General features: G+C 38.4%; 1 protein-coding gene across 5 annotated transcripts in view; it reads right to left on the minus strand.

Moving 5' to 3' along the window:
• The window catches only part of AEBP2 (AE binding protein 2), a 69,936-nt gene extending 59,455 nt beyond the window's left edge, over nt 1–10,481 (minus strand). For 4 of the 5 annotated variants that reach the window (XM_044679889.1, XM_044679890.1, XM_044679892.1 and 1 more), the window contains exon 1: nt 9,757–10,460. In XM_044679889.1, coding sequence (XP_044535824.1) covers nt 9,757–10,460 — 704 coding nt within the window. Of the gene's footprint in view, nt 1–9,756 lie in introns of all 5 variants that reach the window. The other variant, XM_044679894.1, reaches the window with a different exon arrangement.
• Between the last annotated feature and the right edge of the window lie 3,739 nt (nt 10,482–14,220).

Below are 14,220 nucleotides of genomic sequence, written 5' to 3' on the forward strand. Positions count from 1 at the left end.
TGAAAAGTATAATATATACCTTGGGACGAAAAAAACAAAGTGGAAAAAGACCAAAAAAAAAAAAAAAAAAAAAAAAAGGATTACACAGACAGAAATAAAATGAAATTATCTGCAGAATAAGGCAGGCTATAATACCTAAATCACAATATTGTTTTGAGGATAAGGAATGTTTTGCAGACCTGAAAGCACTTATCATATGCTAACTAGTCAAACCAGGAGACAGGAGAGACCTATATTAAAATCCCACTTCCCACATTTTATAGCTGTCAAAGTGACCATGAACAAGTTACTTAACATCTCAGAGAAGCATTTATTCCTTCTTTATCTTTTACCATCATCAATTGGCAATGAGGGTGGGGGCAATTGGTGGAATTTCTTGCACAGCCTTCTCTTAACATTTTCAGTTAACTGTTGATACCAGTATTGCTACTGTGGATGAAACCCTAGTATCAAAAACTCAAATGAGTTGACAACTTTTTAGTTTTAATTAAGTCAGAATGAGAATAAAGCATAGCATACATTCAAATGAAATAGCAAGAGGAAAGAAGTAAACTCTCTCAAAAGTCAACTAGAACAAGGCCAACAAATAAATTTGTTTCTTGGCCTGGAAAAAAGCTCATCAAAAAACCAGCTTGATGGCCTCAATATGGTATACTGAAAATACTATACTAGATATTAGAAATCTTAAATTTTAGGTGACAACGAGGTGGTTCATTGGATTGAGAATCAGGACTACAGATAGGAGGTCCTGGATACAAAAATCTGGCCTAGAATACTACCTTAGCTGTGTGATCCTGGGCACACACGCAAAAAGGGCACACAGATCCTTTTCTGGGTAAGCCATAGAGCAGGGGTCAGCAAAGTTTGGCTCTTTCTGCAGGAGTCATAAAGTCAACTTTTTTTCAGGCAGTGTTACAGGAGCCTCACTGTGAGCAATGTACAGCTCTCACAGCCAAAAAGGTTGCATATGCTAAGTACTTTACAAATATTATCTCATTTGATCTTTTCAAAAACCCTCCTCTAAGGTAGGTGCTATTATTATTACACTAATTTTACAGTTAGGGAAACTGAAGCAGATTTTGTTCAAGGTGGCAGAGGAAGTGATTTCAATTTTAATTTTTCTTCTTTCCGAGTTTCTCTATATCATATTTGCTATGACTTATAGCATAGTAATATTACAACCATGTCATTTTTTTTTACTCATTCCAACTAATGGGCATTTCCTTTCTTCTAATTCTCTTAGGGACTAAATATCTAACCCCCTTCAGAGCAAAAATTTGAACTCAAGACTTTTCCAACTCCAGGACTAGAGTGTTATCCATTACCAAGTAGATACATGGTAAATTGGAGGTAATCTCAGAAAAGATCAATTAGCATTATTGAAGACTAAAAATCTTTCTGCACAAGATTTGAGATAAAACAGTGTATCCCAGTCATCAGAATCAAGCTGTGAAAATGCAAGGAATGAGATGATACATCCTATTCTAGAATTAGCAAAGGCAATGTCAAAGTGCAAGAAAAATGGATAGGTAGAAGGTTGGCACTTATATATTTGATCCTAGTTAACAGGGAATGACTAGTTTAATGAATAAGGAAAAACTTGACAAGATCAGATCTACATTTTAGGAAGATCAATTTAACAGCCAAGTACAAGATAAAGAATGGGTAAAATGGCCTATTGCAGCAGAGCAGATATAACTGTAACTGTAAAGGTAAAGGAGGTGATGCCACCAGGGTGGTAACAGAATCAAGAGATGGGAGAGTAGAACAGGACAATGAGAGAAAGAAAGGCAAGAATGTAGAAAGTGGGACTAGAGCCAAGACTTGATGGAGAGAAGTAATGTTTAGCAGAAGGCAAGAAAGTTAAGCTAAGAGGATAGGTTTTGAGTAAGAAACTAGGAGATTCTGTCAAGTGATGAGAGCAAACATCAAGAGATGATAGACAAAACAAGGGTTTCTTCAACAAGTCAATAAACTAGGGATCAAATGTCTCTCATATATACATATATAAAGTGTTACACCCTTACCCCTCCCCAAGTACATCCTGTTTTAACTTTTCATTGCTATTAAAATTCCATATCTGATTCATTTTGAAAGTCCTGCATAAATGACTGACATGATGCGTACAAGCTCAACTACATGTCATAAGCAATTGTTTCTTTTTTCTTTCAACAGAGGTACAGGGGAAGAAGACAAGAAAACAAATGCTTATTAACTGCAAAATGATTCTTTTCTGTACTTGGGGGCATTTTTTGTTACAAGATTACAAAGCCAGCAACCTTTTATCAGGACAGAATTAAGGGAAAGGATTTAGTAAAATTAAAGACATCTTTTGAGAGCAAATTTAGTCTGAAAGTATTCATCTATGAAAAAGCACTACAATTTGAGATAGAAGCAATCATCACCTATTGGTACCAGCAAGTGTCAACTATTAAAATGATTAATACCTTAAATAGATCTATTTTGAAGTGGTTGTACTTTATAAGGAAATTTTTCCTCCATTAGTAGCTTTTCAGAATAGCTCACTTACATCTAATATTCTAGTTTACAAAGTTTTAGTTTACAACAATCTTGTCAGCCAGGTACTATATACTATAGCAGCAGGAGCAGCAATAGCTAGCATTTATGTAGCACTTTCCAGATACTACCATTTTATCCTCATAACCTTAGGAGATGAATTGCTAGTGATACTATTCCCATTGTAGAGATGAGAAAAAAGCTATCAGAAATAAACTGATTTGTTTTAAATGATGAAACAAATATATACAAATACATTATTTTATGAAAAAACTATTTTTCAAAAAATTACTGGGGGCAGCTGGATGGCTCAGTGGATTGAGAGCCAAGTCTAGAGACAGGAGGTCCTGGGTTCAAATCTGGCCTCAGACACTTCCTAGCTGTGTAACCCTGGGCAAGTCACTTGACCCCCATTGCCTAGCCCTGTAACAAATAAAATATAGAAGGATATATATATATATGTACATATATATATATATATATAAAAGATATTAGGGGGGCAGCTGGGTAGCTCAGTGGATTGAGAGCCAGGCCTAGAGACAGGAGGTCCTGGGTTCAAATCTAGCCTCAGAAACTTCCTGGCTGTGTGACCCTGGGCAAGTCACTTGATCCCCATTGCCTACCCTTACCACTCTTCCACCTATGGGTCAATGCACAGAAGTTAAAGGTTTAAGATATTAGGGTTTAAAAAAATTACTGACAAAATGAGCATTTTAAAAATATTGCCTTCATGCCTTAATAAAAGCTAGCTAGATTTTCATATCTGCTTCTACATTTAATCTATTCACATGTTTTGGTTCAAGTAAACTGGCCTCACACAGGTAGTTTGAAAAAGATTGGATATTTTCCTTGAAGAGTCCTATCAGTGTTACTTCAAAAATGCCTTTGTAGATATTTCATGGAAAAGGAAGATTATTCATGTAAAAGGCAGTTTGGATATTTCTCCAAAAACAATGTTTCAATTATAATTATAAAGTTATTTATGGCCAATTTGTGAGTAAAATAAATCATTTTTCTGATAAGTACTTCAAAACCCTTTCAAATGAGGCTTTACCTTTACTCCCAGCTGGGTATGATCTCCTTCCCCTCAAAGGACATAGCATATTCTACTATGTATTTATTGTATATTATTTGTCCCTCCCCTCCTCTATGGTCCTCCAACCAGGTTCTCATGTGCTACACAAGTAAAGCAGCTCTTGTGGAATCAGAATCAGATAAGAAGTGAGAAAAGTTTCCTGGGAAAGGTCCCTATCTGCCACAAGACTAGGCTAGCTATTATTTGCAAAAGGGTCATCTCAGATTGACAAGTGTATCCTTAATTTTCCTGGCCCCAGGAATTCATGAAACCTGGACTGTTCAAATCTGTACCCATGGGGGCAGCTGGGTAGCTCAGTGGATTGAGAGTCAGGCCTAGGCATCTGTGTGACCCTGGGCAAATCACTTGACCCCCATTGCCCACCCTTACCACTCTTCTACCAAGGAGCCAATACACAGAAGTTAAGGGTTTAAAAATGTAAAAAAAAAAATCTGTAACCATGAATACAGTACGTACAGTAACAAAATCCATAGGAGATGCACTCCTGGTCAGTTCAGACTCTTGCAAATAAAGAGGTCATAATTTATAGGAGACTTGAATACTATAAACTCAGAAATAACTTAGGTAAAAGAGGTCTTACATTTAAGAACCTATTCTGTGCCAGGTATTGTGCTAACCCCTTCAGTTCTTCCAAATGCAAAGATTCTATATGTATTCATAACTGAACATGCACCAAAACAACTATACACACCTTTAAGAAAAACCAATGCACCCAGCTGTGTGACCCTTACCACTCTTCCACCAAGGAGCAAATACACAGAAGTTAAGGGTGTAAAAAAAACACTATTATGGTGTCAACAGACATGAGGTCCAAATACTTTACCATGAATCTTTCAGCATGGCTTCTATTCAATTGTACTTTGTGCTATTTGGCTGAATTCTACTTTGCACTATAACATATATAATATATATGGTAAACATACAACATCCACAGAATCTAAGTTTACACGTATGACAACATCCATTTATTAAATGAAGACTTTCAAATGTGAACAGAGTGAACATTAACCTTTTTAAGTATACATTGCTTAAAGAGTCTGTAGAATCAGTAAGGTAAGTAGACTTAGGAGTAAGACAAGCTAAATTTAGGCCATTAACTATCTTTTTCTTTTTTGTCAACTTTTGAAAACTATTGGCTAAAGGAAAGTTTCTCAAGTCAGGTCAAGGTGATAAGATTAGGTCCAAATTTTCAAAGTCAACCAAAGTGAAACAAGACTTTCTACCCTTCCTTTTTCTCAGTCTTGACTCTTCAACCAAAGAAGGGGCTTATAACAATCTCTTAGAAAAAATGATCTAAGATAAAAGAGAACATCTTGTTCCCTTAACAATCATAGCCCATTATACTTGAAAGTGAAGAAAACTGCTGAAACAAGTTAGAAATGATACCATTCTTGTATAAAGGAAAAGCTACCAAATTTAATTTTGTTTCTTCCTAACCCCTATATGACAACTCTGGGAGCAAGTCTAGTATAGGCCCACAAGATTTCTTTTGGCTTAAAAGACTAAGGTAAAAGCAAAAAAGAAATCATGGGCAACACAATGTAAACCCCAACCAGAAGTTTTTCTTACTACCACTCTCTAATCCAGATTCTCTTCAGCTGTGTTTCTTTATTGCCTTGACTATAGATATTGCCTTGACTGCCTTTTTCACATTACTTCCTGGTTCAAAAGAAATTGAATACATGTAGGCTTCCAGTGACAGACTAAGCCTAGACAGCAATAACAACATATCAAACTACTCAATTTAGGTCCTCATATGTTGCTTTCAGCAGCTAGGTGGCACAGAGGATAGAACGAATGCTGGGCCTGGAGTCAAGACATCAAAATATAGCCTCAGAAACATACATGGCACTGGAAATTCACTTAACCCTGTTTGCCTGGGTTCCACATCTATAAAATAAGCTAGAAGGAAATAGCAAACTACTCTAGTATCTGTGCCAAGAAAATCCCAAATGAGGCCATAAAGAGTCAGACATGGACTGAAAACAACCGTGCAACATAAAGTCTTACTACTTCTAAGACTTTCTCATCTTATTTCCACAATTAAATTGTAAATTCCATGACAGGGAGTCCTATCTAGTATGTCAATTTTTAAACAAGTTAAGGTAGTGACAAAATTATCTGTCTCAGGTGCCACTTGATCTCTTTTATGTTACATATTACTGATCTCTCTGGGGGATTATTTTTTTATGCCAACAGAAAGGCAACATGGCATACAGAGTCAAGAAAACTTGGACCTGGGTTTAGCAAGTCAGTACACCTTTCAGTCTTATCATTATCTAAAAGAAATTGTGCATCCATTCAATAAATATACTAACTCATAGATAAAATTAAGATGTTGCAAAAGAGCAAAGGCTCTTTTCTAGTTTCAGGTTCCTTAATTTACAACTTAGATTTTTATCATTCCCAACAAACAGCAATAAAATTTTATCTTGCTTCTTCCTTCCAAAATAGTAAAACTGAGTTAAAATCGAATTTACCATAATAATGTTTAATAAGATCCCTCATAACATCACCCTTGAAATTTTTTTTAATTAATAGCAATTGTCTACTTTTTGAGTTGAGAACTAGGAAAAATGTAAAACACAATGATTATTTCTTCAGTGCTTTCACAAAAATCCTACCTACTTTATCACAAAGGTAACACTGGAGTTCTTGACTGACAAATCACAAGCTGAGACAAGTTTGAGAAACTGAAGGCCTTTGAGTCCATGAAAGAAGCAGAAAATGTCTATACACACATAACTTAAATAACTGGAAAATTCAATAAAATTCAAGTTCAGTATGCAGAGTTCTTATTGACAGATAATCTCAAAAAATCTCTTTGGGAACAGAAATCACAAGTCAGATGAGCAGACTGGGTACCCTGCCAAGTAAAAGCATAAAACCTATGATTTCTATGGTCCAGGGATCTCTAAGCATTTTCTGATTGAGATGTGAACGTTCTCTGCAAATGTTCAAGTCTCAAAAAAGTTCCTTAGGCACCAAGAAATTAAGTGACTTGCCCAGTGTTGAGTCAGTATGTGCCAAAATAACTTAAACCCAGTTCTGACTGAGGTTAGATCACTACTATCTCATGCTGCTTCCACCATCTCATGGACTTTCCAATCTTCAGTTAAAATAACACATACAGAGATTCAGGAAATCTTTGTCTTCTCAATTTCAACTGGGGGAATAATTAAAGATGGGCCAAATAACCTCATTTAAATCACTGATACTAAAAATAGTCTGCTTTGTTATACTTGACACTTCAAACTACAAAAGGGCATTCATTAGCTAACTAAAATGCCATTCTCCATTTAGAGACACCTTGACAAAAACTGGAAGGAAACAAGAGGTTGAGGGGGAAAATAGAAATAATTCTCCATAGTTGATGCTTAATTCATTCATGTTGTAAAACTGCCTAGGGGCAAGAAAATGAGGCTAGGATTTATGCTTTCCAGAACTCTCAGGTGAGTAAAATTTAATTAGCTCATCCCTAAATTATGTCTTTTAAAACACACACACACACACACACACACACACACACACTCTTAACCAAAACATCCTGCAGATCTTTTAAAATTCACCCTCATTTTGTCACTCACCTATTCAATCAAGTTAATGGCTCTACTATGAGTATTTAGCCATTCTTAAGTCTTCCACAAAACAGCTTCAAACTTGCCTTTTAAAAAATAAAATTCTGACAGCTGACAGTCAAATTCAGACAAATGACCCAAAGTACAATGGGTAAAAAGTTAAGGTAAACATAGAAGCAAGATTGCAACCAGATATATACCATTACACTGTGTTAGGTCTGTTAAAAGGATTCATGTGTTAAGTCTGTTAAAAGGATTCATCAGTGCTCAAACTACAATTTCAGACTTAAACCCCTCCCCTAAGAGGGCCTTTTAATCTAGTCACTTAAGTTCATCCAACCTGGCTTGCTTCTCTTAGCAATTTCCCCTTCTTGTTATATACAAATCTTCCAAGTCTCACCCCCATCCAAAGTATTCTGATCATTCCAGCCAACTTCTACAGTAAATTTCTGGAACAGATTCTTTGAGTAGTCTAAAAGGCCAAACTGTGGCAGAAATTATAAAACATAGTAAAAGGTTACATTTGATCAGGTTCCTACAAAATGCATACCTTTGTTCTCTAGATTAGCATCATAATAAGTATTTTCCAAATTTAGGTCATATACATAAAATTTTCCAAGCCAAGAAAACTTAAAGACAATAAACTTCTTGGAAAGGTATAAATCTGTTATATTGAAGTAATGTACAAAAATTATTGTGACTTCATTTAAGATTGCTTTCTTTGGTGTTTTAAGTACAGAACAATTTTTTTTTAATTCAGGAACAAACGGTTTAAATTATGTCATTGCAATTTCAATTATTGTATAAGATGAATTATGCTAGTCTTTAAAATGCCATTTTCTTTGATTATATAAACCAAAACAGATCCCATTAAACTATTAGCACACTTCATGGTTTGTTAAATATTTTACACAATGCCACAAAATAAATGCTATTATGCCCATTTTATTGATGAAGAAACTGAGGTGCAGAATAAGATTAAATGATTTGCACTGGGTCTTACAACTGTCAAATGTCCAATGGGAGTCATTACTCCAGGATTCCAAGTGCAAGCACCCAAATCACCATTATGTTGCCCTTAGGAAGTGACTGTACTGAATGAGCCAACCGAGGAACATGTGGCCAGAAGTATTCTCTTCAAGTAGAACATTCATAATTTCCATGAGTTTTTCCAATGGATAGCATAAAGTATAAAATATGCCATCACACCCATGCATTATAAACACCCAAGTGTTTTTATTTTTACACTATGACAACATTAAAAAAATAACATTAAAAGAAATGTCAACCAAGCTTACATAACTGTCAAAATATTGTAAACTTTGTTGTATTTGTAACAGAAAGTAGCAAATAAACTTGGGCATAAACAGGAAAATAATAATCATTAAACATCTGCAATTAATGCTACTAGTCTCATTTAACCCACTCATTGCTTTGGCTGCATCCCACTACCAATCTTTTTTAAATCATGGTACAAATTAAAAACCAACTAAGCAATTGTTAACCTGAAAAGCAAAACATAATGCCAGACATAAAAAGCAGTAACACAAAAATGGGATATTTTTTCTAAAGCATTATCTCATACTAGGGAGAAGCAGCAATGAAATTTCTTATTATTTATACCACCTAACTGTTTTCAGTAACTGAGAAAACAAATATTACCAAACAAGAAAAATGCATGCAAGGCCTTTCCACCACATGGCAACAAGCTTTGTGTTTTATCTGTCATGCGAAATCAGGACACTGTTTTAAAAGTTTCTAAGGAAAAATTTCATTAATGGACTAATGATATTTGGTACAAGTAAGAAATAAATAATCGGTTAAATGTCTTCTACAGCTCTGTGCCTTCTAGTGTTCAGTTAGGAACAAAATTACAAACCATCCATCCCCTCCCGCTTTTTTTCTCTCCTAAAAGTATCGGAATAATCCTGGAATATAAAAATCACAACTAAAACAGGAAACCAATCATTTTTATGCTTCTCCCACACTTGATGGCAAAAGGTATGCAAATAAAGCCCCTCCTACCTCGAAAAAAAGGTTAGTAGATTAATTGTTAAAAAGACTGAATTGTGGAAAACTTTGGTCCCTTAACTAAAAAAAAAAAAGCCCAAATCATTCTAGATTGGGGCGGGGGGAGATAAAGAGAGCCTAGGCTCTTCCTTGGACGAGGAAGTTGTGCGGCGGTAGCAGCCGGGCTAGACCAGCCATGTTGGAAAACACTTGTCAATTATACTTCTGACAACTGTTCGTGAACATGGTTGCAGCTAACCTTGGGCGTGCTCGGACAGACCGCGGCCTCAGGCAGGCTCTGCAAGCGGCAGGTTTCTGAGTTAGGTCGGACTTTGGGTCTCCCTCGTTCTCCCTCTGGGACTGGGGTTGGGGGGGGGAACCCCGGAGAAAAACGGGGCGGGGAAAGGAAAGGAAGAAAAAAAGGTGGTTTGAGAGTTGGCCGCTGATCTGCGGCCGAAGGGGCGGGGTGCTGTGGTCACGGACCCATCGGAGACTTCTCTGGGAGGGCCAGAGAAATCCCCCGGCCTCCGGGGAGGAGCGCGGTATGGCACTGACCTGTCCTCCGAGTCCATGCGGCTCAGGGGTTCCCCGTCCGAGGACACCTCCAAGCTGCCTCTCCTGCCCACCGAGGTAGCACTGCTTCCGCCTCCCCCGGTCCCATAGCCTTCATCCCCGGCGCTAGAGACAACGCTGCTGCTGCTGCTGCCACCACCACCGCCGGCTCCTCCGCCGCCGCCGCTGCCGCCGCCGCTGCAGCTGCCCTGGCCGCCCCGCGGTCCCTTGGGCTCTTCCAGGCCCTCCTTGCCGTCTCCATCGCCGCTGCTGCTGCTGGCGGCGCCGGGACTGAGCGAGCGAGTCTCGTCGCTACTACTGCCGCTACCCACCAGGCTCTCGGCGCTGCTCTCCTCCTCGCCTCCCCCGCTACTGCTGCTGCTCTCGTCTTCCTCCTCCTCTTCCTCCTCGTCCTCGTCTTCCCCGGCCTGGCTGGCGCTCTCCGGGCTTGGTTCAGACATCGTCTCCGCCTCGCCCCCGCCGCCGCCACCGCCGCCGCCGCCCCCACCCCCGCCGTCGCCGTTTAGCAGCAGCTCTGCCACCGCCTGCGCTTCGGCCTCCTCTTCTTCCTCCTCCTCTTCCTCCTCTTCCTCCCCCCCAGAAGGCTCGGCCCGGGTCCGCGTTGCAGGATTGGGACTCCCGGAGGGCAGAGGACTCAGGCGGGAGAGCTCCTCCAGGTCGGCCATGTCGGTGATAGCGGCGGCCATGGCGCCTCCTCCCTCCCTCTCGCCCTCCCTTCCAATCGCCCAGGCCAGGGCTGACGCTGACACCGCCCCCGACGCTACCGCCGCAGAGCAGGAGGTGGGACCGGGAGTGGCGTCACCCAGCGCGCGCGCACACAAGCATTCGAATAGTTGTAGCGAGTTGTAGCGCTTGCGCGACAGTGGGCGGGTGGAAGGGAGAAATGAGGCTTGTACTTTTCGTAGCAACCCAAATCTCCATCCCCAGCGCTCTAGTCCAGATTCTACCAACCCAAATTTGAGTTCCCTAAATTTCATTTTCTCCTACTCAGGCCCGCTGCTCTGGTTCGCACACTCGAAATAGATATTGGAGGGAAATGATCACCCAAGCACTTAAAGGCAGAAAAATAAAACTCCAAGGTGGGGAGGTGAGGGAATAGAACTTGGGAGTAACAGAGGGTTGATTTACTTACGCAAAGGAAAGGAACATCAGCCCTGGAATGCCTGGCTAAGCGATTTGAATTTTTTATGGGCAGGAGGGAACATTGAAGTAGTTGCAGTGTGCAGAGCCGCTATGCTTTAGAAAAAATTGCTCCTGCATAGGTACGTAGGCGGGGGGGGGGGGGGGGGGTTGGCAAAATGCAACATTTCAGCTACGAAGTAATAAAAATCTGAAACAGATAAAAAATCCAAAGTGGAATGGAATAGATTAAAATTTAAAGAAAACGCTTGAGAGAACTGATTTGGTATCCAGACTGCTCTTGCCATTTCATCAATGGAAGGGTCTTGGTGATTTTGCCTGGAAATAAAGGTTAAGGAAGAAGGAACCAAAAGAATTCCAACGTTTTGGGTTTAAGAGAAATACTACTGAGGGAAACAAAAAGATCAGGTTTGTTGGTAAGGTGGGGAGAGTTAAGTTTAGTTTAAGAAATCAACAAGTGTTTAATCAAATCAACAAGTGTTTATTAACCCTTGCAATAGGCCAGGAATGGTGCTAGAAACTAGGAATAAACGACTGAAAACAATTCCTGCTCCTAAGGAATTTATTCTCTAATGGAGCGTAAAACAAAGAGCACAGTTGAGCACTGAACAGGGTTTTAGAAAAGGCTTCATTTAAGAGGTAGTATGCATCGCTTCTTATGTGAAGGGAAGTTCTCTGAAGCTGAAGTGAGGAGGGACTAGAGATTGCCCGAGCAAGGAGACCAGGAAAGTGAACAAGTTCACAGTTTGTGTGGATCTCAATTTAGGAGGATAAGTGCAATGAGGTTGGAAAAGGAAGGTGAGTTTCCAATATTAAAAACTTAAGTTTACATTTGTCCTAAAGGCAATAAGAAGTTCCTAGAGAAAATTGGGTGGGGAAGTGGTCGGAGGAACTTAAAAAAATATAACTTTGCAATATAAAGGATGGACTGAAATGGGTAGAAATTTGAGGCTATTGTAATAATCTTTAAGAAGCAGGGTTTGGGGGTAGGATAATACTAGAAAGAATAGCCTCAAACAAAGCAAACTTCCTGAACCTGGATGGGGAGATTAGACCTGAGAAGTAAAGCATTTATTAAACTTAAATGTGCCAAGCATGGTGCTTAATTCAAGACAAAAGGAAAGCATTAGAATCTAAAAGGGTGCCCCCATCAAAGAATGACCAAATTTTTATATAGATGTAAAGGATTATTTCATTGTAAAAAATTACGAAGGCTAGATTTCATAGAACCCTGGGTATGCTTCTGATGCAGATCAAATAACTAGAACATTTTATACAATCATAAAAACATTGTAAATAATGCCTTTGAAAATCCTTAAGTACTCACTCATAGATGAAAAGACCAACCTAATATCTAAAAGACAAGATATCCACCTCCTCAGAGAAAGGTAGTAAGACTCAAGGTGCAAAAATATGGCCACTGTGTGGATTCATTTTGTTTCATTAGTTTACAGTTTTGGGTTTTTTCCTTTGTCTCTTTTTAATGGCAAGAGGGTAGGGAGAGGATCTGAAAGGACAGGTATTAGCAATGATGTAAAATTCTTTTAAAAGGGGCTATTAAGTTTTTTAAATGCCCAAAAGGAAACAGAAGGTCTGAAGGAAGAAGAGAAGCAGGACAATTTTGAAAAATAACTTTAAACTATATACTTTAAAACAGAGGTATGAAATGGGAAGATCTGGTTTCACATAAAGCTGTGTATTTGGAAACACTTTTGGCTCATTATAAATTCATTATAAATTTTTCTAAATAACTAATTTCCAATTATCTCCGTGTAGAAAGCACTAGACAGAATATTTTTAGGGAAGTTGAATTCCTGTTTGAAATAAATCAGTCACTACTAATAATACAAATATATATATATATGTATATATATATATCACTACAAGTTACATTATTATTGAAGCAATTTTTTGCTTCAGTAATAGAAAGAAACTGGTTTTAATTCAATTTTTGCCACCTCTTACTCTGAAAAAACAATTTTTGAGCCATGTATTATTAGATCTTGTGCACCTTACACCTCACCACTCCCTCCAGGTACTTTGACCCAGTGACAATGGCCCTCCTTGTGATTTCCATAAAGACACTCAAAATTTTGTCCATCTCTGCCTCCTGTTTTCTTTCAAGTCCAAGGTAAATTTCCACCTTTTTTCAGGAATCCTTTCTGGAACCTCCTTAATTCTTGGTCTTTCCCTTTGTTGATCATTTCCAATTTGTCCTATTATTATATATCGTTTTCCCAATTTTTTAGTTCCTTGAGTAGGGAACTCTCTTGTTACCTTCCTTTGGTATTCCTAGTACTTAGCAGATGTAGGCCCTTAAAATGACTTTTAGGAAGTTAACTTTTTATAGCATTCAGTTTAAGCTCAAGAAACGTTTAGTTTAAGCTCAAAAGAAATGAGTTAGAGGACAGTTAGGTGGCACAGTGGACAGAGCTGGCCAGGCTTGGAATTAGGAGGACCTAGGTTGAAATTTGGCCTCAAATATTTCCTGTGCAAATCACAACCCCATTTGCCTAGTCCTTGCCCTTCTACAATTTCTATTAAGACAGAAGGTAAAGAGATTTTTTTTAAAACTGAGCTGACTTGTTTCGCAATATTAAGCAAATCACTTAACCTCTCAGGGCCTCAATTTCCTTCATCTCTAAAATAGTATTACCTATCTCATAAGGATATATATTATAAAGATTAAAGTAGATGATAAGCATAAAGCAAAATGGATAGGGTTATCACCATGGGGGTGGAGAGGACCAGAAAGGAAAGTTATACCAGTTATATGGTAAATATTTTCAAATTTTTGCCACTGTGCTTCAGCTGTTTTCTACTACAGCTTCAGTCTCCTTCTCCTATGGGTGAATTTCTCCCAAACTTCTCTAATACATCAAGGTTATCTCTCCCTATTAGAGGGCAGGGATTTGTCTTTTTGGAGGTGGAATTGTATCCCCATTTAGCATTATTATTATATATATGTAATGTTATATCTAGGGCAAGGTAAATGCTTAATGAATGAATATTTTGCATTAAAAGCATAACAATCTAACATAATTAACTAGTTTTTAGAACAATAAACTAATTAAAATTTAAAAACAAATGATAAATTAAGAGGTAATAAATTCTATATGGATATTTGAACAAAAAAGGGATCAGATTAAGAGATGTGGGGTGGATGAGCAGAAAATTAGAGTTAGTGGGATGAGGGTGAAGGTGGGAGGGAACCAAGCATAAAGCTAAAATTATAAAATTTGAAAGGATTTCTTGATCTGAAGTACTCCATTGTCACTCCACCTCTCCTCTCACCAGGCAATTCCA

Source organism: Gracilinanus agilis, chromosome 5 (assembly GCF_016433145.1).
Source record: "Gracilinanus agilis isolate LMUSP501 chromosome 5, AgileGrace, whole genome shotgun sequence".
Taxonomy (NCBI): domain Eukaryota; kingdom Metazoa; phylum Chordata; class Mammalia; order Didelphimorphia; family Didelphidae; genus Gracilinanus; species Gracilinanus agilis.